Below are 24,746 nucleotides of genomic sequence, written 5' to 3'. Positions count from 1 at the left end.
TTGAAGCAGGAGATAATTCATTCTGGGGGAGCGACGGGAGCGACAAAGAAAAAACATTGCTAACAGGAGCATTTCTCCTTATAAAAGGACAATTTGCAAAGTAGCAACCCAGCTCTTGCTGCATAAATTACGAAATATTTAGTATCTAGTTATGACAAACTTGTTACATGCTAACTCCTATTCCTCTGCTCTTTTGGATTCCAAAGAAATTGGAAGGAACAAATGCAGGAACCTTGAAATTGTCACTACTGGCCCTCAAGAGTAAATGAGGGTGCTCAAGAGTAAATGTTTTATTTCTTTGCAATACTTCAATACTAATAACTTCTGAAACGCATTTCCTTCCATAATGATTTAAGATTATATAGGAGCATCTTGCCACCGGCACTGAACTACAGCAGTCTTGCCATGAAACAAGGCTGTAATGTAATAGCAAACAAAAACCCGTGAAAACATCCAGCTGAAAGGGAACAGAGACAGCATCCAGCTGGAAATGTGGGGAAAATTCCTTTTATGTACCTGTACCAGGAGCATCCAAATTAAAATATGGTCAAGACTAAAGTCTTACTCTTACAGAGGGTGCCAGGACAGGTCTAACGATACAAGGCCTTGGTTTACAGCTCATCTCAAAGGCAGTGTCTCTTTCAGCACAAGGATGTTTGAATTTGTGGTGAAGTAGCACTTCAGAGGAATGAATGGCCAGTACTGCTCCCTGGAGCACATGGGACAGTCTTAAGAACTTTCTCATTAAGCCACAAACCAAGCTTGCACTTGCTTACTCAACGAACTAGGAACATTGCAGCCTGAGATGGACGATGCAACTCTAGATCTTTGGGCAGACGAAAATTCCTATTTAAGGCATTATACATAAAAGATGAAAGGCGGAAGGGCAGCCTGTATAACAAAATTAACTCCTACTTAGAAAAAGAGAGAAACTGGCTATTACAAAATATAATTTTTCTTACAACAAACAGCACCACAGTGCCAGTGCACAGCATAGAGGGAATGGAAGAGCTGTGATGTAGGGAGAACACAAAAGGAAGGAATACAAAAAAATGAATTCTTCTGCAATATAAAGGAAAAGTTGCATTTAAAGAGAAGGTTCTACCCTAACAGCACTATCCTAATTATGTTTTTATAGAAATAACTTCAGAAAAAAATCAGTTTCTGCTTCTAACTGGACTACAACATTTACTTATTTTCAAAGTAATTCATAGAACATGGTGGTTTTGCTCCAACTAGCTTTAAGATTTTTGAGCCTGACTACATAAGTAACTTTATGTGTGTGCATAAGAACACAGAATTCAGTATCATGCCTGCTTGGTAAGCATTATCCTCTACCAGACAGAATCAGCAAAGTTCAGCTGTCTGCACAGGGTACATCTACATCGCTGGCATGAATAAGAGAATCACAAGTACAGATGTACACAAGGAAGAGTCTATCTTAGCAAGAAGTCTGGACAGCTGTTGCTGTGAAGTTCTGACTAATTGCTGCAAAAGAGTGTTGCAGGAAAGTACAAAATGGATGGAAATACATGCTTAAAATAGAAAACTTTTTTTAGTCTCCATCCTCAGTACATTTAAATTCAGTGCTTTGCTACTTGTTTTGCTTTTTTACAATGTTGGTCTTACACTGAAGCAATATATACTTTCCACTTTAGTTTTTTAATAACTGAAGACTCTCAGATTTTCAGCAGAATTGCTTTCTATTTAAAAAGCGTCACGCTTTATTTAAAATAGTCATCCTTTCTTTTGTGTGAATAAAATCACATTTAGGGTCTTACTAGCGTTCCTACTGTGAGAACAAGACCACCTCAAACTCAAAATCGGTTTGAGGTTGCAAAAAGCCTGGGCTATATTTGTGATCAACAGCACCTTCTGATATATTGAATTTTCACACATCAAGAAGACTGAAACACTTCCACAAGCTATATTCTTCCTTCAGTGATGGCAGCGTGAAATCAATGGAACACTTAAGCCACACAAATGCTATAAAAACCCCAGTGTTATAATCCTAAATATTTTTTCCTGACAATCTGAATTACATAATAATATTTCAAAGAATACTACTAATATATAAAAGTAATTTTTTCATTTTTAATATTGAAAAAATTCTGGGTTGAAATATTTTTTGCTGTGCTGAAAAAGCTTTGATATATTAACTATTGGTGCACCAATCACTTGAACAAATGCTTTGCTTTAACAGATGAAATAATTCCACTGAATAAACAGTACTATCCATACAAGTAAACATAAACAGTAACAAAAGCCTTAATTTTCAGTATTTTATATCCTGACTAAACCATTCTAAAATTCAGTTAAGACAGTCAGCTACTATTGGGATTTAAGTTTGCAACTCTTCTCCCCAGCTTTTATCATTTAATTAGCACAACTTTCCCATTCTTTTTATATGTGAGCTAATCTAAGTCAAAATAATTATTTTATATTAACAACTATAATATAAAGCGTTATATGAACTGAGTAGTTTTTAATCACTTAAGTCAATATAGTCTCTCTCTTTTGTTTTTTGGACAATCTTACTATTCAGTGTAACTAGACCCTCTTTATTCCTAGAATTCATCCACTGGACAAATTAAGACTGCTCCCATAACCAGCAAGTAATTTGTTTAAATCAGTGTTTTCTTTTCTCCATCCAACTTATCCCACTTCATGGCATGTCTAATGTTCTCTACCCTGATTAGGCTTTTGCTTTCAATTTAAAAAGTCATTTTCCCTCCAGGAGATAGGAAAACTTAGTACTGCATGTGTCACTACTCCAGTCAGAAAACCCTCATTTGCTGTGTTCTCCAATACATAGAATTAATCTCCAGCTCAGCCTGCAGCATGCTTCTCAGGAAACTTCTGGCTTGGAAAATTATAGATGCCTTAGAAGTAAGTATTAAGCAGAAGTAGAAGAATTATAGCAGGGAGATCCTTTCGCAAGGTGAGTAGGATGGAGAGTGGCCCATCTGGAGAATGGATCCACTCCCCAGCTGGCCCATCTGGAGAAAGCCAACATCTGCCAGAGCCTTCCTTGCCCTGGTATTTGTACATTCACTCTTTGCCAGGGAGCTGCAAAAGCAGCCATGAGCATGGCATGTTTCCTGACCTACTCACCTTTCTGCAAAGGGCTGCAATGTAGATAGCTTAGGGATGGAGGCTGCCTGCGACACTCCTTCACCTAGCAAACTGACATTTCCTTTGGACACACGGTCCTCCTACAAAGGTCCCTGCTGCATGTCACCTGAAGGATTATGTTCCATTTTCAGCAGTGTTTTGTGCAAAAAATGCCCTGGCTTGGGAGTATATGGACTTCTAGAAAGTTTAATTGTGTTAAATCACTCCTGAATATAGGATTGGGCCAGCCAAATCATTTAGGCCTTCCAACAATTTCAGATATCTAAGATTTATTATATGTCTGTGTTTGAAAAGTGGGATCCCACAACAGTGGCCTCAGCCATGCCCCCCCACCCGTACATGAAGGCAAGGTCTGGGCATGCCCAGCCATCCTTCCTCCCTATATTTTCCCCCAACCCCTGGTTTCTGCAGGAAAACAATGCTAGTGTAGAGCCCCAAAGTGAGCAATGGTTTATTTTACTAGGTCTCTCTTTTCAACAAGAGGGAGATGAAGGGAGCAATGGAAGGCACAGTGGAGGATATCCGCTGCTTGGTTTAAAAGGAATTTCATTGCCTTAATTCTTCATCTGTTGAATACAGATAACAGTACTTTCCTCATGCTCTTTGTCGCTGAATCATACCAGTATATGTAACACTAGGAGAAGGAACTACAATTATTTACAGCTGGCAAAATAGAGACTTCCAGCAGAATAACTAGCTCCTTACAGGACCAAGTTCTTCAAAGTAAAAATCTGTTTATTTTTAGCTGGATTTTGATTAATCTTTTTTCCATTCAGGGTTTGGTTTTGTTTTTTTTTTTTTTCATTCCAGTGCAGTAAAGATATTGTTATATCTGATTTCACTGCTTTAATTAATCAAGTGCTTCTCAGTCCATGATCAGTTCTGGTTTAGGCTGTTTTAAAGTTTATTTAATTTGAGATGTATACTAAGCAGGGCAACATAATTGCACATGTCAAAGCCTGCTTCATCCTAATATTAAAATGTTGCTTTGATTTCTTGAAGGTTTTAAAAAAATAAATCTATGAAGTTCCATGTTAATTTGCCACAAAACTCTTTTTTATCTGCATTCTAAAAACACAAGTGAAAAACTGCCAAAGAACAAGTTTCTATATTAAGTGTGCCAAGCACCTTGCTTTTTTGCTTTTTTTTTTTTTTTTTTGAGGATGACAGGGATAATGAATAGATATCATAGAACCTGGGGAAAGGTTCTGGCAGAGGCATAAAAAGGTCATCTGGTCCATTCACGGCCCAGTGATGGAATTAAACATTCCAGCATCATTCTTGTGGGATGTCTGGTTAACCTGCCTGTAAAGGACTCTGGTGATGGAGCCTGTACAGCATTCCTAGGGAGCCTGCACGACTGCTTCACTTTACTACTGTTAGGGAACTTTATGCATAACCTGAATCTTCTTTGTTGCAATTTAAGCCCATTAACCTATGTCCTAGCTGCATCCACTTAGAGAATAGAGTACTCAATCCTTCCTGCATCAGATTTTCATGTATTGTGTTCTCCCTTACTAATTCCCTTCTTTCAGCTGTGCAAGTTCCTTAATTTCTTCCAATTTTTGTATAAGCTCTGTTTTCAAGATGTCTGATCATACCAATCATTTCAATCATTTCCTTCTAAACCCTGTTTCTGGAAGTGAAGCTGAAATTTGAATTTTTCAGATTTCCTGAAATCTGAAAACTATATTCCAGACCATGCTTCTCAGTACAGCATATAGTAGAAACATTACACTGCAATCTTCCTCATACATTTCAATATGATTTTTTTTTAAAGTTTTTTTACAAAGGCATAGCAACAGTTCTGGATCAAAGGCAGCCGGCCCCTGCAGAACCCCATTTGATACATCCTCCTAACTTGACAATGATCCAGTGAAAACTATTCACTGAATACAATTTCCAGCTGGTCCATTGCAGATTCATCACAACCACACTTCCCCAGCTTGTGAGGCAAGGTCCAAAGTCATGCTAAAGTCAAGAGATCTGATATCAGTTGTTTATTTCTTATCCACAGGGCTAGTTACCTTGTCATACAACAAAATAGACTAAATTTGACAAGATCTACTTTAGGTAAGTTCATGTTGATCGTTATTTCACTCCTTGTTTCCATTTTGATGTTTGCAAATAGTTGATCTGATTACCCATTCAAGCAATTTTCAGTGAATTAAGGTTAAGTTGTTTGGGCTATAATTTTCTTTTTTAACTCCTTCCTGTCATCATGCCTTTTTTAAGGACTGGCAAAATGGTTGCCATTATAAGTTGCCTGGAATTTCAGCCCCCTCCCTGAGTTGCCAAAGGGCTCCTTATTGCTTTAGTCATTCATTTGAATATTCTAGAATAAGGTTGAATTGGCTTAAATGATATGAAAAGATCTGACAGATTTTGGGATTCTAACCTGTTCTTTTACTTTCCCCTTTATCACAAGTGTTAACTGTTACCACACAGAGGTTCAGAGTTGACATTTTCAGGAGATGGGTGCAGAAAAAGCATTAAGAACATTTCAGCCTTCTTGGACTGATTTGTTGAGGGCTCTCCCACTTTTCAGTACAGCAGACCAATATTTTTCTTAGTCTTTCTCATCAGTATAGTGTTGATGAATGAGTTCACATCACCCTTGATGCCCTTTGCTAATAGCATCATGTTTAGAGAGTCTGGACTTTTTATTCTGTTCCTGTATTTGCGTATTATTCCTTTTATTCGTCTTCACTGATTTAATTTTCCATCCATTTTCTATATGCTTCCTTCTTGTGACTGAAATCAATAACTAAAAATTCAGACATGTTGGTCTCTTACTACAGTTCCTGTCCTCCTACATTTGGATCATGTGAGCCAGCACCTTTTGTATCTTTTTTCCGAGAAACCACTAGCCTTCCTTAATTCATTTTTTCTTTAGTTTTGGTTCCTCTGAGATTGCACACTGCAGATCTCTGAGTTCATTAAAAGTTTTGCTCTTGAAATTCCTTGGTTTTCTGTTCTTCCTCCTCCTCCTCTAAAGAATAATTAACTCTGCCACTCCGTAGTCACAGAAGCTGCCTTCTACCCTTGAAGATAGGAGAGAGTCAAATACAGAAAGGTTGTTTATATGTTCCAAAAATTTGCTAGAGAACTTGTGTTCATCTCCCAGCACATAAACCACTAAAGAGATAAATCCCCAATTATGATCAAGTCATGCCCTGGAGAATCTTTCTAGCTCCTCACGAAAAACCTAATCCCAATTTTGAGAAGATGTAACTGATAAAATTATTTCCTCTGCAGACTTCAGAGTGCTTTTAACTAATTACTGATCTCGTTTAAGAGAGAGAGTACCCGTGGCACAGAAGTTATAGTCAGCGTTGCCAACAGTGGTGTGCTTCTTCGGTTCTGCTACTGCCTGGGTGCCCATCTTTAGATTGCTAGGTTGGGATTTATTTCACCTAAATTTCAACACCCATATTATTAATATCTACCTTTGCGTTTGGCACCTCAGCTGTTTTTTCCAGCCAGGGAAGAGGAACAGACACATTAGGACATATTAATTCATCTGACCTATTTTAGATATCTTCTGTAAAACCAGCTGACTTGAAGATCACTTGAAGACTCTGGCACTAACAGAAGTAACAAAATTTACACAGGAGAACTGATCTGGCCTTTCCCCTAAACTTGTGGGTTACAATCATATGGTTTAACCTGTCCAAGAGAGAACATGCTAGGCTATCACTCCCGTACCTTTTTTAGATCTTGCTCATAAAAGGATTTCCAGGTTGGTTTAATTTCATAGTTCCATTCTATCACATGGTTTCCTTTGTTTGAAGATTTCTACTTCGTTCTGCATATAGCAGAGACTGGTGGCCATTCTGTCATTATAGCCACCATTCTCCTTTTCACACTTTTTCCCACATCTTTGCTTTGTACAGGTCTGTCATATATTACAGAAAGCTTTCAGTAGAAGTTATAGTGAACTGTTCACTTGAGTAGGTAAGTCTTTCAAAGGTGGAGAATGTTTTGCTTTTATTAACAGATGCAGTCCTAGGCTGGTAGCAATTAAAAGTTAAGTGAGTTGACAACTACTTGGTAGTCTCTGTAAAGCATGCAAATGGCCTCAGTTTACCTTCAACTTCCCTAAAGCATCAGCCTAAGCACCCCTTATTGGCAAACACAGAACCAAATAGGGGTGGAGCAGCTGGGGGCGGGGGCGGGGGGGAGATGAAGGACGGGAGAACGGAAAGTGAAGAGCCTTTAGCTCTAGAGATGCCTTTCCTGAAGCATCCTCCGGAGCCCACGGGAAAGGAATCAGTCCCATCCTCACTCTCAGACCACACACATCTTTCAGGCTCTCAGGGCTATCAGTGCAGGAGTATTACAATGCATTTTAAAGATGACCTATAATTAATTAAATACTTTATTACATAGGCTAGACAAACTTTCTTCTCAAAGTACTAAAATGAGAGAGGAAAAATTTTTCTTCACCCCACCCCCCCACCCCGTCAGCTCCCTGCATGTCAAACAAACCTTCTTGTTCTTCTCTGCATCTGACTTCATAATTTCTGGCTGCTGTTTCCTCTTGTTGGCATGGGGCAAGCCTTGTTGTTCCTCTTTCTTTTGTAGCTCCACTTTTAAGACATCTATTGTGCAAGATTTTTTTAAAAACTTTAATTCAAATCCTCTTTGCAGCCCTCTTAATGCAAATGCCACATTATTTGGAAAAAAATAAACCCTGTTCTGTTCTACTTACACAATGAAGGCCAACAGGAGTGTTTCAGTACCTTTTGAAAAAACAGCCTCCAAAGCAATCGGTGTAGCATTTTTTTTTTTTATTTTGTTTGTTGTATATCAGTGAAATATTTCAGAGCAAAATGTTCCCTTCTAAATTTCATCTCCTTGCTCAGTGTTACTCATCCAGATGCACTTTTCACTTTTAAATTATCACCATACAGTTGTTGATACCTTAATTACTGCAATGACATTTTTATGAAGCTGTTCCTTGTATATTATTTCTGCTCAACAGAATTCCTAGTTTTCTGCACTGAAACTATGAGATCTTTGAATATTTTGTCATCATGGAAACTAATTATCATTTTTAAGGTATGCCAAAAGGACAGCAGACATGACATCCAGTAACCTGTATTCCACCTTTTCAGGCTACAGGTGGAATATGCTTGTCAAGTCAGACACTGCAGGATATGGTAAATTCAAAGGGAAAGAGAGAGTGGGTGTCACAGTAACTCAAGCAGTCATAACCTGCATTGATATCTAGGGTATTCCTGTCCTTCTGGAAGCTCTACAGTAGAAGAAAGCAGGGAAACCATCAATACATTACCTTCAACAGAGCTTGTTGGAACTAAATGTTTTATTTCTCATTGTTTATCTGAAAGACAATCTGAACAGCCTGGCGCAATCTTTACGCTTCTGCTGATAAGTATGGCAAGATGGCAAAAAATACTTTATAACCAGGAAAGGACTCAGCGGTTTAGTGGCTCCAGGAATGTAGCCTAGTCCTTGCATGCTCTCATTCTGCACATGATACCAGGAAGAAGGTAGGCACCTCAGAAGGGTATCTGAAGCAGCCCCCATGCCGAACAAAGAGTTCTTCCTAGGAATGTCTCCATCACTGAGAGCAGCCTTGGTGAAAAGCATCTTGGAATCAGTAAAGGACCCACAAAACTGAAAATTATGTACACATTGCCTTCCACTAAACAGCCTTCATCAAGAACAGCCAGAATGTGTGAGCTGTGGTCAAAGCAGGGAAACGAAACTCAAACTCCCTTGCTTGTATCAGAACTTTAATCACTATGCTTTTATTCAAGAGCTGCATGCCACCGTTTTAAGGAAAAGAGGATCTCTTTAAAAGAAAATGTATAGGGGGTCACATTCAGGACAAGATTCAGGGTCTGCTGGTGTCTTCTCAGTTTCACGACGAGGCAAGAACAAAAATACACCTTATGGGCTTAAAAATGAGCTTTGCCCCTCTGATTCAAAGAAGAGCTTTATTCTCACTGTTGGGCTGGAAAAAATGATGCATTAATGAATGAGGGGCACAGCTAGGAGCATCACTAAAAGCACTGACTTGTATCACTTTCCTCTAAATGGTAGGGCACACTGCATATGCACAACTTCCTTGAAGTGTTGTCTCACCAAGAGGAAGAATCTATGATTAGAAAAATCCAGAAACTGAATGAATCTATGAAAAAAAAAAAAACGCTAGCTCCTGTGAGCTTATCTCATTGTCCCACCTAGGATTACAGAGCCCTGGTTATGGCTCAGTGGCTAAAGCAGGTCATTCTGAATTACTAGGGCTGCAAGCAGCTCTAATAGAATAGAAGAAAATAAGAAGAATAGCATATTAGAATAATAATAGCATAGAACAGAAAAAAAACTAGAATAGAAGAAAAATGTTAGCTAGGAGAGCAACACACCTTGTGTTGAACAAGTTCAAATAGTTCAGGCACGGTATGGTTAGGTAATGGCGCATCCTGTGGTCTCTGACACCAGCAGTAAGCTTGGCCCTTGACCCCAGGTGCAGCATTTGATGCAGTTGCGACGCTTTGTTCACTTTGCATATGGTAAAGACAGGGTGATCTGAAGGCTACAAGCAGTAGCCCAGCTCTCCAGTTATAATGACCTTGGTGGTTTGCTGGGCATTGTCCCACACACACACTTTTTTTTTACACAGCTGTAACCACTCAGTAGCAGGTACTGCATTTACACAGGTGAAAATTAGGAAACCAGCACTTTCTCTGAGACTGATCAGCACTCCCTCCTTCATTCCACAACAGACTGCTGTAAGGTGGACAGTGTGGCTGTCTCTCCTTGTGCAGATTTCCCCATTAGTAAATTACATTCCCCTCAGCAACACCCTCAAGGCTGCTTTAAAAAGACCCTGTGACTCCTTCTACCCCTCTGTAATGCTGCGTGGTTGCTTGTCACTCTCTACTGTAAAAATCTCACCCTTCACTCCAGGAAATTTTACCTTTTGGGCAGACAAATATGTTTTCTCACCTTGTACCAAGGTTTTACACCTCCAGCCCAACATGCTGCAGCTTCTTGCAGAGAGATAGGATGCAAATTTTGATAATTTCTCCAGAAAAGGTACCTCATTTTATGAAGATGATACAATTTCCTCCTTTGCCTCAGTGCTTGTAAACAGTTCAGAAAAGACACAGGCACAAACTGAAATACAGGGAATTCCATTCCAAATACTGGAATTCCACAGGAGAAAATAAAACCCCCTTTTACTGTGAGGGTGGTTGTCCTGGTTTCAGCTGGGATAGAGGTGCTGAATGGGGCTAAACCACGACAGTGGTCAAACACTGGCACCGGTTGCCTGAGAGCTTATGGAGTCTCCATCCATGGACATATCCAAACCCCAGCAGTATGCAGCCCTGAGCAGAGTACGGGGTTGTGGAATAATCACTGGAGGTGACTTAGAAATTAAACTTATGTTTTTAGAAAAGGTACAGCACTGAAGAAGCTGTCAGGGCGAAGTGCAGCTGCTATGTGAGGAATCCTTTCCACGGAAGTTCCCTAGTAACCAGAGATGTCGGCAATGCCAGGAGAACTTGGCGCTCTGACTCTAAGAGGAGTTGTCGGGAGGGTGCAGCAGCGTGGAGGCATCGCGGCCAGGCTCTGCGATAAATGGGGAACTTGAGGTACGATGGAGCTGGTGCGCTGCATATTTGCTACCCTGGGCCAACAGCCCATCATACTTCTGACAAAATGCTGTCCTTTTGGTGAACTTTGCTCATTATAATATCATTATAATACCAAAACACGCCTCCATCCCAAAAGCTACCTGCCTCTGAGGTGCGACCACCCCTCACTGGGCATGCGCTGTGAATTTCTTCTAGTCTCTGCTTTTAAAAGCAAAGTGAGGAAATTCTACACCAATCATAATAAAGGTATGTATGACTAGAGTCACTGAAGCTCCACCTGAAAGATAAAAAATAATATAAAATGTGTGAAGAGGGTGTTAGGGAAGATACCACTCTGACTTCTGGGACCAGTCAACAGGCTGAGCCCCTCTTCCCCCGCACTGGGACGCCTTTGGGTAAGACTGGAAACCTCTGTAGAGTCACTTTAAATCCCTAACATATTAGAGTTGCTTTGCTTCATATTAGAGTTGCTTCATATTTGTTTAGCATACTTGTAGCCTAGCAGCGTACTCATCTTTGGCATTTATGTGTGTCTTGTAACCAGCAATCTTACCACCGGTAATCCAAGGAACCCGTGTGTCTGTTGCTTTAACAAATCGCACCATACATTAACCTAGCCGTGCTCGTTCTCATTGAATGTGACCAGCCTGGGCATCTGCCAAACTAGTTACTAACAACAAATACCCTAATGAGTAGTTACTTCTACAACCCTTAGTAAATAAACCGTTGAGCAAGTTTGAGACTAAGACTGGGCTTAGCCGCACCTAGGGTCCTCTCGGAGGAGGAGTTTAGAAAGCAAGGGGGTCCTGTCTGAACCTCGTGACTCAATGGTAGGGGCTCTCCCCAGCCGCTCCTCAGACTCCTACCATTAACACAACAGGGGTTTGGACTAGACCATGTCCAGAGATCCCCTCCAGCCTCCACCAGCCTGTGAAAAGGGCAGCCACATCATACGGCCAGTTTGAGTTGCTTCACGCAATGCCTTTAAGATACACTTTATTCCATTTACAGTTAAAATAAACAGTTTTTCATCAAGATTAAAATAGGGGCTGGGGTGGGCATAGGTGTTTGGGGTTTTTTTTAAAGAAAAAGATAAAACAGTCCTTTCAATTTTTATTCAAAGAAAAACAGCTGTACATGAGATAAGGGTGTTGTGATGCATTGATAAATTCTTCATTTGATGCAACTGAAGTCAATAACAGTTCTTTCCAATGGTTTCAAAGAGCAGAGGAGCATCTAGATGATGCGAATTTCCCAGTATGCTAGCCCGCCGTATTGCTCAAGGGTAGTAGTGTCCACCTATTTCGAGTGGAATTGAGAGTGCCCAGGTGTCTGTCACGAAAGCTAGGCAGTGATCTATCGTGCAGATCTTCAAGCACCTGGGCAGCAGCTCTCTACCTCTTGGAGGCACTACTGCCTCACGGTACCACAGAGGTCCTTAGATAACAGAGTGCCTGCTGATGACTGCGACCTTACAGTCTAATAATGCTGCTGAACACCCATAGCCTACCAAAGGCTGCCCCCTTGTATAAACCACAACATTCACTGGAGTGAATTACCTTGTTTTACTTTCTTGTTCTGCAGAATATTTTATTAGTCTATGCAAAGGAGAAAAGTTTCAACAGAAAACACTGGGAGCCCTGGCTTAAAATTATTCCCCAGAGCAGTGGTCAGGGCACTCTGCTGAGACACGGGGATGTTGCTTCAGGTCCTTGTTGAGAAAGGAGTTTCTTTGATCTCTCGCATCCTGAGACAGTAGTACTACCACCTGATTCCTAGGCAAAAGTGACACTACATTATGTGACAAAGGGCTGATTAGAAACCAAAGTGGGCTTATAGAGGAGCCCACTACACACGTGTGGGCTTCTCCCTGCAGGTTAGAGTTAGGCACCTGCCTAATGTTTCCACTTACTGGATAGGTAACTTAGTGCTAAGCAAGAGACACATCAAGATTAGGAGTGCTCAGGCTGAGCACTGATAGCAATAAACCTTTTATGGAACAAACTCTAAATTACTAAACTAAGAAAAGACAAATTATTTAATTTTTATTAGTTCAGCTCTGTTTAGCTTTGTATTTTCTTGACAAATGGAAATAGGCTGGTTAGATTTAGTTTAGACCTCTTGACTCGACCAACTGGTATCATGCTCCAATATCTGTGTGACAAACATTTTATGTGAACCTTAATTAAAAAGACAGTATTATTCCCCTAGATACTGCAAAACTCTCTTCTTTCTTCTGAAAGCCAAAAATACATGATGTTATTTCTTTCTAGCTAGATACAGGAAGCAGCTGATGCTACAGGTAATGTTTGAGTGAAGCTTTAGCAGTATATCAAAGCAGCTAGGTTTGCTTTATTTACCACAGAAGAAATAAATTTACTCTGGCGGTGTAGCAAAATAATTTCCACTATGCAAAAGAGAAAAAAAAAAAAACTTCTACAAAAGAAATAAAAGATGACTGCTTTTCCAACAATTAACTTGCTAAATCAAAAGCTTCTATATCAGCACATAGTACTGAGCGTAGAAGGTTAGCTGATATTAGGAATACGCCGTAAAGCAACTATTCCTGAAAAAGTGCTGTTAACTGAAGGCACCAAATTTTATTTAGCTGTAAAATATATATAGCCACCAGAAGTATAGACTGAAAAACACATGAAATAATCCTTCCACCTTCCTTGGAACTAGCAAGGTTGCAGCTGGAGTCATACATTAATTTTGGGGCACCGTACTGGGGCATGAAAGAAGATATGGACCATTTGGAAAGGGCTGAGAAGAGAGCAAATATATTGATTTGAGACGTGTAAAACAAAATCCCCAATACACTTGACAAAAATGAGTGTGTGGTTGCAGAGCCTGCCGGAGAACACTCCTGCCTGGCACAGCTGAGGGGATCTGGACGAAGCACAACAGTTTTGTGAAGGTCTGGAGAGCCCACCCCGCATCACAAGCTAAGATAGAGCTGAAATGCACGATCAGCCTCACGAAGAGCAATGCTACTGAGAAGATTAAGAAAGAGCGGTGACATTGATAAGATTGAAGGAGTGCAATGCCACTGACGGGATTAAGAAAGAATGAGGCAATTGATAAAATACACTGAGAAAGTTATGCCGTTGATAAGACTGAGAAAGAGCAATGCCAGGTCAAAAGAAGGGGCAGGACATACATCGCCAAAGTCTACAGACCATACACAATCTGAAGGAAAAAGGGTTCTCAAGGGCATTTTCTGCAGAAACGTTGACGGAGCTCTAAATTGTGGGCAACGGAAACTGGCAAGCCAGAGAAATTACCAGAAAGTGTGAGTGGGAAAGTGGATGCCTGTGTTTGCAAGCAGCTACAGTTAATATGACCACATATACCCTTCTCTCCTTAACAATCTCATTTATATAAGATAAATATTAATGTTAAGAACTACTGGCATCCGTTAATACATTTGAGAAGTAACTGTATCAGTGCAAAGGAGGGCTTACAACATCGTGGCTTTCTGAATCAAAAGAAGACTGAAGGGACACATGACAATGGTCTTTGAGTACCTAAGAGGCCATTCTCTGGGTACGAAAGATGGCAAGACAAAAATAATGCAAGTCATTGAACTGCAGTAAGGTAGACATCAGGAAAACCCTTTTTCTTCTGGTGAGGATAACAATGTGCAAGGCTGGATTCCTTGTGGAAGTTGTGGGGCCTCCAACAGTGCAGTTTCGAAATGGCAGCTTGGACAAACAACTATCAGGAAAAAAAAAAAAATTGCATGTAATTGACCTCTAGGAACCAAGGTGGAGCAGGTCTTTGGACACCTGGTCCCACTGGTCTTCACTGCAATTTCATGGCTGCAGCAAAGGTTAGCATCAACACTGCATTTTGATCATACAAGAAGCACCCTTAAGGGAGATGTTAGAATGGCAAACAAACTACAGCAGTTTGCCAAAATGGGCTTAACAATGTTATAAATTACTTTAAATTACCAGTTCAGCAGAATATTAAAGCATAGTTCTTGGGTCTTACAGATTTAAGGTCTGAGGATACAAAACACCCAAATCTTGATGCCCTGAGGAAATATAAAACCAGCGCGATGACATCTTTCACGACAAAGTTAACTCCAGACCTAAGAAACTCAGTATTAGGGAGAGGTTGAGCAGAACCGCTGGAAAGCGTCAGGTATTCCACAAACTGAAGGACAGCACAAACTCCCACCCGTCCCACATAAAGCCAGACATCTCAAAACGCCTCTTCAGGGAACAAGTGTTAATGGAGATCTCCCAAAGAATTGCTGTTGGTAATGAAACAATCACGCCTCAGTGTGCGTTTCAGACATGGAGGGAGGCTGATGTGAATTGGAGATGCCATTTCTAAGATTTAGTGACTGTATATTTCACAGCGGTAAATGCACATAAGATTACCTGTCTTTAACTAAAGCAAGCTCCGTTTCTCCGGGGCTTTTAGCTGTCCCCAGCCGCCTGAACGAAGCCTTTCTGTTGACACCCATGGGCTCCCCGGGGTGCTATGTCAGCTCCTGCTGCTGTCCCTGTTCATCTTAAAGTAGTCTCCTCAGCCCCCTCGGAATTTCTATTCAATATCACCTTCCCCCGAAGGCTCCTTCAACCTGCATAAACTTGGGTTTATTCACAAACGAAATAAGCAGTGCCCACCGACTTGTTGATTTGCTTCAGATACCAGAAGAGCAAAAAGCCGAGGGTTTGAAACGCAGCCTTTCCAAGTTGTACACTTGGCAGCTGGACACGACAAACTCTGTTTTATGGTTCCTGTTAAGACCAGCCTAGATCCTCAGAAAGGTCCCTTCCGAGCTCACAGCCTACGAAGCCACCTACCTCCGAACCTGAGATTCGCTGTAAGAGGATTTCCCAGAATTTAAAGACACAACAGCGTTTGTTTAAAGCTTTCGGCTGGGGGTGCGACTGTCCCCTCACAAAGTTCGCCGCCGCATGCTGAGGCCAGGTTCCCCCGCCCGGGCAAGCCAAGCTCCCGGGGAAGCGCCCGGCAGCCGCCGCCGCCCGCCCCGAGCCCAGCGCCGGGGGCGACCCTCGGGCCGGCCCCGGGCCCCAGCGCCGCCGGGCGCTGCGCGGCGGGGCGCGCTCCGCCGCAGCGCCTCTGTGACAGCGGGGGGGGTCGCGGAAAAGGAGCAGCGGGGAGACAGGAGGGTGCCCGGCACCGGCGCGAAGCCCGCCGTGAGCCCGGAGAGCTGGGGAGCAGAGCGGGGACTGCGCGTCCCCAGCCGCCCCCGCCTCGCCCCGCCGCCGCCCCGGTCCCCTCCCGTCCCCCCGCGGCCGCCGACGGCTGCCGCCGCTCACCGATCGTGGAAACGACGGTGCCCACGAAGTAGAAAGCGCCGGTGAAGTCCCATCGGGGCCGGATGTCATCGACGCGGATGCCGGCCACGCTGGCTTCCTCGTACTCCCGGAGGAAGCGCCGGAGCTCGGCGCGGCTGAGGTTGTGGCGGCGGGTGAAGTTCTCCAGCCGCGCCTCCCAGCGCTCCTTGGCCTCCCGCTCCGTGGGCAGCTCGATGGCCGAGAAGACGGCGGCGCCGCACAGCATGTACAGCACGATCAGCACCGCCAGCAGGAGGAACCGCGCGTTGTCCGCGTTCAGGCGACCCGCGCTGGAGCAGCAGCAGCCGCCACGACACGCCATCCTCCGCCCCGCGGGACCGGGCTGCCGCCGCGCCGCCACGCTACGTCGGGGCCCTCCCGCCGCCGCCGCCGCCGCCGCCGCCGCCGCCGCCGCCGCCGCCGCCGCCGCCACCGCCGCTGGGCATCGCGGCGCCGCCCGCAAGGCGTGCGCCGGGCCGGGCCGCAGAGCTCAGGGTACCGCGGAGCCCGGCGGCGGCGAGCGGCGCTCCCGGGCGCCGGCCGCCACCTCCGCCCCGGGGGCAGGGCGCTGCCCCGGCGCGGCCCCGCGGCGGACGGGCTTCGGGCTGCGGCGCATCCTGCGGGCGAGGGAACCGCCCGCCCCCGCCCGCCCCGGCCCGGCCCGAAACGCTGAGCCCCTCAGCCCCGCCGCGCCCCGCGCCCGGCTCCCGCCTCCGCCGGTTTCATATCCCCGTCCTTCCCCCGCCCCGAGCACGTCGGAGCGGGGCGCGGGGACCGGCACCGCCAGGCGCCTCCTGCCTGCCGGGGGGGCGAGGCGGGACCGGCGGCCGCTCGCCCCGCCGCCCTCCCCCGCCGCCACGGGGCACCTCCGCCCCGGGCCGCCCCCGCCATGGCCCAGGGGGCCGCCGGCCGGGCCGCGGAGCCCCTGAGGGAAGCTCCCCTCGGCCCAGCTGCCGCCGCCCCCGGGGGTCCCCCCGGTGCTCCGGGTGGGGCAGGCCGGCACCTGGCGGGGCGGGCCGGCGGCGGGCGGCTGCCCCGCAGCCTCCACCCCTCGGAGGGGCGGGGGGCTGCCCCGCACACCCCGCCCGCCAGGGGCTGCCGGCCGCCCCCTCCGGGGCCCGGGCCGGGGGCTGCGGGTCGCTGTGCCGCCCGGGGTCACGGGCCCTCCTGCAGCGCCCGGGGTTAGAGATCTGCAGCTGATGGTGTGCCTCTACCAGCAAAGCAAGAAAAATCACTCCCTTTTGCCAAAAGAGGACACCTCTTTCTCTACAGGTCTGGCGACCGATTGCCTTCTCGGCAAGTTGTCACCTCTCCATCCTCCAACCCTGGGCAGTGGCAGGGAAATCGTGTGTGGGAGACAGAGGCAGCTCTCCAGCTGCAGTGTGGCTCAAAAATGCGGTATTTCCAGGGTCAAAGAGCTCTCGATCCCAACCTTCTGGAAAAACCATTGTTACTATAAAAAGAAAAGGCTAAACTCAGCAATATCTGGCAATTACTAAAGGGCAGAATTCCACTTTAAAATGATTGGGGGCTAAACTTCAGCTCTGTAAAACATATTAGTATAGAAACGCTCCTTTTTTCCAGTGAAAGGCAACTTACATATATTTTATTAGAATGCAGGTTGCTGAGGTATTACTACAACAGTTACTTGCCTTCCCCCCACCCCCACCCCCCATTTTCTATTAATCGTGTTGCAGTTAAAATGCAATGGGAACTAATGGTAAGATCTTAATAATTACAAATCTCCCTTAGCAATAGATAATTGTATACCTGCTGTAAAGGCCATTGATGGTCTCACAGCCTGAGGTGTATTTGCATCTTGGATATTGGTCAGACTTCTGGGGGCGGGCTGTGGGCAATTCTGTGCCAGTGCTCAAGAAAGGATCACGAACTGCGTGACAATGAATCTGCACGGCATGGAGAGAAGCCAAGTCCTTTTCCCACGTTGCACAGGAAAGCAACAGCCAAGGATGAATGGGACTCATGCTTCATCTTTGTTTTTTCCTATTTGTTGTTATTCATAGGTGATACATAACGCATCATGGTGCAGGATTTTAGTCCTTCTTCATTAGTCTTCAGCATAGACTGACATATGGCAATTAAAATTAGCAGCAATGCTGGAAGACATTAAACAACCAAAAAAAGAGGAAGGCGAGATGCCAGTCAAACTAACCAGACTGTGCCAAGTGCTAAAGGTAACCACATGCTTCCATAAAAAATGCTGGTGTTTCTTTAAAATTTTTGTTAGTTCGTATTAGAGGGGAAAAAACCTCATCCTATATTTCCTTGCTTTGCCAGTCTTTGCCAGTCGGAGAGCAGATGGATCTCAATGGGTGCTCTCCCAGGCAGCAGAGGCTGCAGAACTGAGTGAGCGCCCTCAGTCCGCACTGAAGCCTCCATCCATCGAAGTTGTTCTTGGGTGGCTTGGGTCAACACAGTGGGAACAGGAGCCTTTAACTGCTTGCAACCATGACATCAATGTGATTGCCCAAAGGAACATGAAGAGCAATCACATTATCCAAAGAATTATCCAAGGAAAATTATTTAAGGATATTGAGTTCCTCCTATTATTTACATATTATTCTGTTTATGAGGAACAGTTATTTTTGTGGTGGTCTTGGGCATAGAGGGAGCACTACATTAATGCAGGTAAGAACATCTGGCACGGTTTTGAAAGACAATAATGAAGTGTACTGCTGTCACTGGGCATCAAAAATTGCAAGTTCCCTTAATTTGTCAAATCTGATCTTCACCAAAGTAAAACACTATAAAGGACGTGCAGTGATTTAGTTTCTTCAGAAAGCAGCTTTTTAAGGACATGCTCCCTATTAAGGGACAAAGCAAGTGTGAGTTGATGTTGACTGGAATCCTGAAGTAGCAAATGAGAAGATGGCTGACAAATATCACTGGTGTGGCACCTTTTATTGTTTTGAGCTCCTTTTCTTCCTTTACTTCCCCTGTTTTAATTAACGTACTTATTCTAAAGAATATGTTCTTGTAAAAAAGGTCACTATTCCCATTGTGCTTGGGTAGATAGCTAGAAAAACTTGAGTGTGTGGAGAGCATGGACAGTGTAATGATGCAGTCACCCATTCAGAGCATTTAGGCAAGGCTGAATAAAGAAATACAGTGTGTTCACTGGCATAAGCAAAAAAAAAGTTATCCTTTAGTTTTAGGTTAAAAAAATGGTTAAACATGTTGCTGACATTTAAATTAAGCCCAAATCGAAGTTAACATCTTGTGAGCCCAAATACCGAATGCATTGCCATTAACCTCTGTACAGTCACTTGGGGCATCAGTGTCCGGAAACCTGCTATGCTGGCCCTCCCCCTCAGTACCACAAGCACACAGCTCCCTATTGTCTATGTGTGCAGGTATTTAGTGACAAAAAGATTGGTGGTGGTGAGGCTTAGCACGATTGTAAATAATAGAAAAAATTCAATGTATTTACTAGTGCTGTTGATAATGTTAAATGACAACCCTGTAATTAAGAAAGCTACAGTCACTGAGTACCCTAGTAACAAATACCAACAAATGTCTGTTCAGAACAGAGCTATCATTAATGCATCAGCCAATTATTTGGAAGATTCATGCAGAAATTTAGTTACTCTCTCTCATTGACAGTGTCAGTACTTTTTAATTAAACATCTCCTTTGGAAGTGATAAGTGGTACACATAACTAAAATGTGCTGCTTATCTTTGGAGAAGCTAAGGGAGAGCTGCAATCTACTCCTGAGCAAATTTTATACATGATGAAACATCTTGCTAGAGCAAAGAAACCAGCCTTCTGTTACCTTTGATGCTGAACAAAACTTCTGGAACTTAATAACCTTGATGTTAACAAGCTAATTTGAAAAAAAAAAAAATCTGAAACCTTCATGAACACGTGACACTTGGGGCATCTGGAGTAAGATAAACTTTTCAACATCCCTGTTGCTTTGCTAGGAATTTGAAAGAGAATGCATCTTTGGGGGAGTTCCAGTGAACGTGAAATAAGGAATCATACAATCATTTAGGTTGGAAAAGACCTTTAAGATCACCAAGTCCAACCATTAACCTAACACTGTCCACCACTGAATCGTGTCCCTACATACCACATCTACATGTCTTTTAAATTCCTCCAGGGATGGTGACTCCATCGCCTCTCTGGGCAGCCTCTTCCAATGCTTGACAACCCTTTCGGTGAAGAAGTTTTTCCTAATATCCAATCTAAACCTCCACTGGTGCAACTTGAGGCCATGTCCTCTTTCCTATCACTCATTACTTGGAAGAAGAGGCCGACCCCACCTCACTACAACCTCCTTTCAGGTAGTTGTAGAGAGCAATAAGGCTCCCCTCAGCCTCCTCTTCTCCAGACTAAACAAACCCAGCTCCCTCAGCTGCTCCTCATAAGACTTGTTCTCCAGACCCTTCACCAGCTTTGTTGCCCTTCTCTGGACATGCTCCAGCACCTCAATGTCCTTCTTGTAGTGAGGGGCCCAAAACAGAACACAGTATTTGAGGTGCGGCCTCACCAGTGCCGAGTACAGGGGCACGATCACCTCCCTGCCCCTGCTGGCCACAGTATTCCTGAAACAAGCCAGGATGCTGTTGGCCTTCTTGGCCACCTGAGCACACTGCTGGCTCATGTTCAGCCAGAATGTTCCTTTTTGCCTTTATCTAGTGTACTTGTCCCTCACAAAATAGAAGGCACATAGCAGTAAAGATGACTGAATCTGACTGTATAAATGATATTTTCAGGAATGAGAAATGTGAAAACTTTTTCCATCTCTTTCACATCAGTTACTAAAGTGTGGCTGATAATCATATTCCAGTCTTCTTGGGGAAGACTATATTTCATTTATACTTAGAGAATACCCTATAGGGATATTTTTATTTGAAGATATTTGCAAATTAAATTTTACAACTGGGAAATGAGGCAGAGATAGACAGGGCTTAGAAGTCACTACAATGGGCTCCTCAAGAGCTGTCCTCAAGAACAACTGCTTTCGGAAGCAACTTTGCATTTGCATGCTGTTTATCTTCCAGCCTCGCAACAGGTGAGAAAAGCACAGCGGGGATGATGATAGCTTAGTTTCTAAACTGCATAACAAACAACCGCAATTTGGAGCAAAGTTTTCTGTTTGTTCATCCTTATTGGTACTAGAACTGTGTACCGTAGTGATTTGCACGCTAAAGGAGAAATGGAGACACACGAATCAACTCGTGTAAAGTCAGAATGGAGTCAGAAAATGTTAGTAAAAGAATCCAGGAGTCCCCTCGCGTTCCTCCATCCTAAGCCGTGGAAAATACTTTCAACTTTTTACTCTTTTTACAACGTGGTCACAATACCTTGAAAGCACTGCAGCAACGTTTAGAAAGCAGTAACTTGGAATTAGTTTGAGTAGAGATGAAATGTTGATAAAGAGAGAAGCAGAAAAGCTAGTCTATTACAAAAAGAAAGCCAAGGATATAAAGACTGTAGATTAACATAGGAACTTATTTCTCTGAACTTGCACAGCTCCTTTCAGCCTCCCCTACTTTTTGCTGTGTTTCTTCTCTTGCCCTTCAGGGTGCCAGTTACAGTTGCTCAGATTAAAAGAAGTTCAGAGGTAAGAGAGGGAGTGGTATGAGTACTGTCAGTGTTCGGCTAAAATTCTGACATCCTGGGTCACAGTGATTAATTCCACAGCTGTAAAACATCAGCGACTTTATTGATGTCAGTGGAAATATCTGTGGGATTAGGTAGCATCTAGCATTATAAAGAACATTACATATCCATTCTAGCTTTTTCAAATACACACTCTGGGTAGCCAGAGTATGTCACAGAGGGTACCTATAGATTACATTAATTTATTGATTTTAACACTACATTGGTGTTACGAAGTTTATTCCCGATTTTGGTGACCCAGATGGGACCCCAACTGTGAATCTCAACGGATCCGTGGTATCATGGGTCCTCCAGCCAGCACCGAGGGATTCTCAGGGAGAACCTCTGATCCCTGGACTGAAGAATTCTGAGCAAGTCCCCTGAAAAGGTAATAAGGCATTCTTTTAAGGGAGTAACTTGGGCAAGGCCCACCAGCCTGCTTATAAGATGTGGTGAAAGCTGTGCAGAGTTGGGCTGAGAGGTACCTCTACAGGGTAGGAGGCCCCACAAGTAACGCCTGCCTATAAGACGTGGCGAAAGCCTGGCAGGGTTGCGCTAGGGTCCCGGGCAGTTAGGGGGGTATTTGCAGTAAGGGGCTAGGATCCCAAGGCTCGAATACCAGAGGGAGCTCAAACAGGGGTTGGGGTCCCTCTGACTAGTGCCTGTGATAGTGCATGATCACAACCACTAGTCTCTTGGGAAGATGGGAACTTTTCTGAGCAAGAAACCCATCCCACAAAAGACACCTTTGGGATGTACCTTAAGACATTGGAAAGATCTGGGAGGTGACCCTCTGACCCGGAAACAAGTGAATATTGCAATCATTGGTGGCCAATGTATCAGTTGGAAGGTGAGGAGAAATTGCAAGATGGCATTGTATTACAATGTCTCATTTTCTGGCCATTATTGTTGTTTTGTAAAAGGGAAGGTAAGTGGGAGAAAGTGGCATATGTTGATTTGTTCTTTACATTGTGGAACCATCCAGAGTGGCAGAAACAGTGTGGGATATGTCCACAAAATTCTACGGCTATGGTTTTGAAAGGAGGAAAATGTGGCGAGAACTTGAAAAAGTGTTGTTCTCCTTGTGATATTGGATACTTCGCTTGATGAAACTGACAAGAAAATGGTATTGAATACAGCCAGAAGGCAGGTGCAGGGAGCACATGCTAATGGGGATTTGCAGGGGACAGTGGATCAGAATTTTCCATCTACAAATCCCAAGTGGTACCCAGGGGAATGTTGACTAGATATCAGAGGTGGATTTTATTTGGTGTAAGACATGCAATGCCAAAAGCAATAAATGGGTCAAAAATTTTTGAAGTGAGGCAGGAATTAAATGAGTCCCCTTCAGCCTTTGTGGAAAGACTGAAGGTGACTGCCGGAAAATATTCTAACGTGGACTGAGAAAAACCAGAATTGGCCTCTATATTCATGGGTCAATCGGCCCCAGACATTAGAAAGAAACTTCAGAAATTGGAAGGACCTGAACCTAGAGATTTGGGTAAAATGCTTGAAGTAGCTTGGCATGAAGGAGACCAGAGGAATCAACCCTAGCTGAACCCGTGGTTACACTGAAGCTAGGGAATGAAGAAATAGAACTTTTGGTAGGTACAGCGGCCACTTATTTGGTATTGAATACATGTAAAGGGAAATTTAGTCATAAATCAGTAGATGTTGTTGGTGCGACAGGGCAAAAAGAAAATTGGCCTTTCTTAGAGCCATTAAAGCTTAAATTAGGGAAACAATGGGTAACTCACCAGTTTCTGTATATGCCTGAATGCCCATTATGTCTTTTATGATGAGATCTATTAAGTAAATTAGATGCACAAATAACTTTTAAAGATGGAGAGATTAAATTACTAATACCAGAATCAAAAGCCATAGAGGCAAGAGAGTTCATGTTACAGGATTTCTCCTGGGAGGAACAGATTCCTGACGAAGTGGAAAATGCAGTAATTCCTTTGGTTTGGAAGAGTGGAGTTCCGGGACGATCTAAATTGGCAGAGCCGGTAAAAGTAACTTTAAAACCTGGAGCCAAGCCGGTAAGACAAAACAATATCCTATTAAGTGGGAGGCTCGAGATGGATTAGAGGAGTTAATACAAAATTTTAGAATATGGGCTTTTGGTGGAATGTGAATCAGAATATAATACTCCTATATTGCCAGTAAGGAAATCTGGCAAGGAATATCAAATAGTTCAGGGTTTAAGGGCTATAAATAAGATAGTCCAAGATATACACTCAGTAGTGGCTAATCCATACACTTTACCGACCTCTTTAAAAGAAGAACCTAAATGATTTACTGTACTAGATTTGAAGGATGCCTTCTTTTGCATGTCTCCGGACATAAAAAGCCAAAGCATATTTGCTTTTGAATGGGAAAGACCCTCCACAGGATGGAAGATGCAGCTAACATGCGCTGTACTTCCACAAGGATTTAAAAATAGCCCTACGATATTTGGGACTCAGCTGGGAAAAAAATTAGAGATATGGAAAAAACAGAATCAAGGGAGAGGCATATTGTTACAGTACGTGGATGACATTCTGATAGAGGCAGAAAGTAAAGAAAAATGTTTTGAAATTAATATCAGTTTATTACATTTTCTGGGCCAAGGAGGATACAGAGTTTCCAGAAACAAAGCCCAAATAGGAAAAGAAGCAGTGATTTATTTGGGATTTGAGATATCTCAAGGACAAATAGGAAATGAAAGGAAAGAAGCCATTTGTCAAATTCCCGAACCTAGCAGCCCAAAGGAACTGACAGCTTTTCTGGGAATGATTGGATGGCGTCGACTCTGGATTCTGAAATACGGACTGTATGTGAAGCCACTATATTAAACTTTAAGAGAATCTAAAGATCGGTATTTGACTTGGACACCTGAATGTCAGAAATCATTCAAAGAACTTATAAAGGCACTAATGATGGACCCTGCATTGGGTTTACTTGATCTGATCAAATCTTTTGAGTTGTTTGTACATGAAAGACAACATCCAGCCCTTGGAGTGCTGGCACAACGGTTGGGATCCTGGA

The 24,746-nt window shown here is 43.6% G+C and overlaps 1 protein-coding gene across 1 annotated transcript in view; it reads right to left on the bottom strand.

Annotated features, from left to right (window-relative positions):
- The window catches only part of KCNK13 (potassium two pore domain channel subfamily K member 13), a 77,011-nt gene extending 60,602 nt beyond the window's left edge, over window positions 1–16,409 (bottom strand). The window contains exon 1 of the mRNA XM_075103698.1: window positions 16,070–16,409. Within this exon, the coding sequence (XP_074959799.1) occupies window positions 16,070–16,409 (340 nt within the window). The remainder of the gene's footprint in view (window positions 1–16,069) is intronic.
- Window positions 16,410–24,746: the final 8,337 nt, after the last annotated feature.

Source organism: Phalacrocorax aristotelis, chromosome 9 (genome assembly GCF_949628215.1).
Source record: "Phalacrocorax aristotelis chromosome 9, bGulAri2.1, whole genome shotgun sequence".
Taxonomy (NCBI): Eukaryota; Metazoa; Chordata; class Aves; order Suliformes; family Phalacrocoracidae; genus Phalacrocorax; species Phalacrocorax aristotelis.
This window is presented reverse-complemented; position numbering and strand designations above follow the sequence as displayed.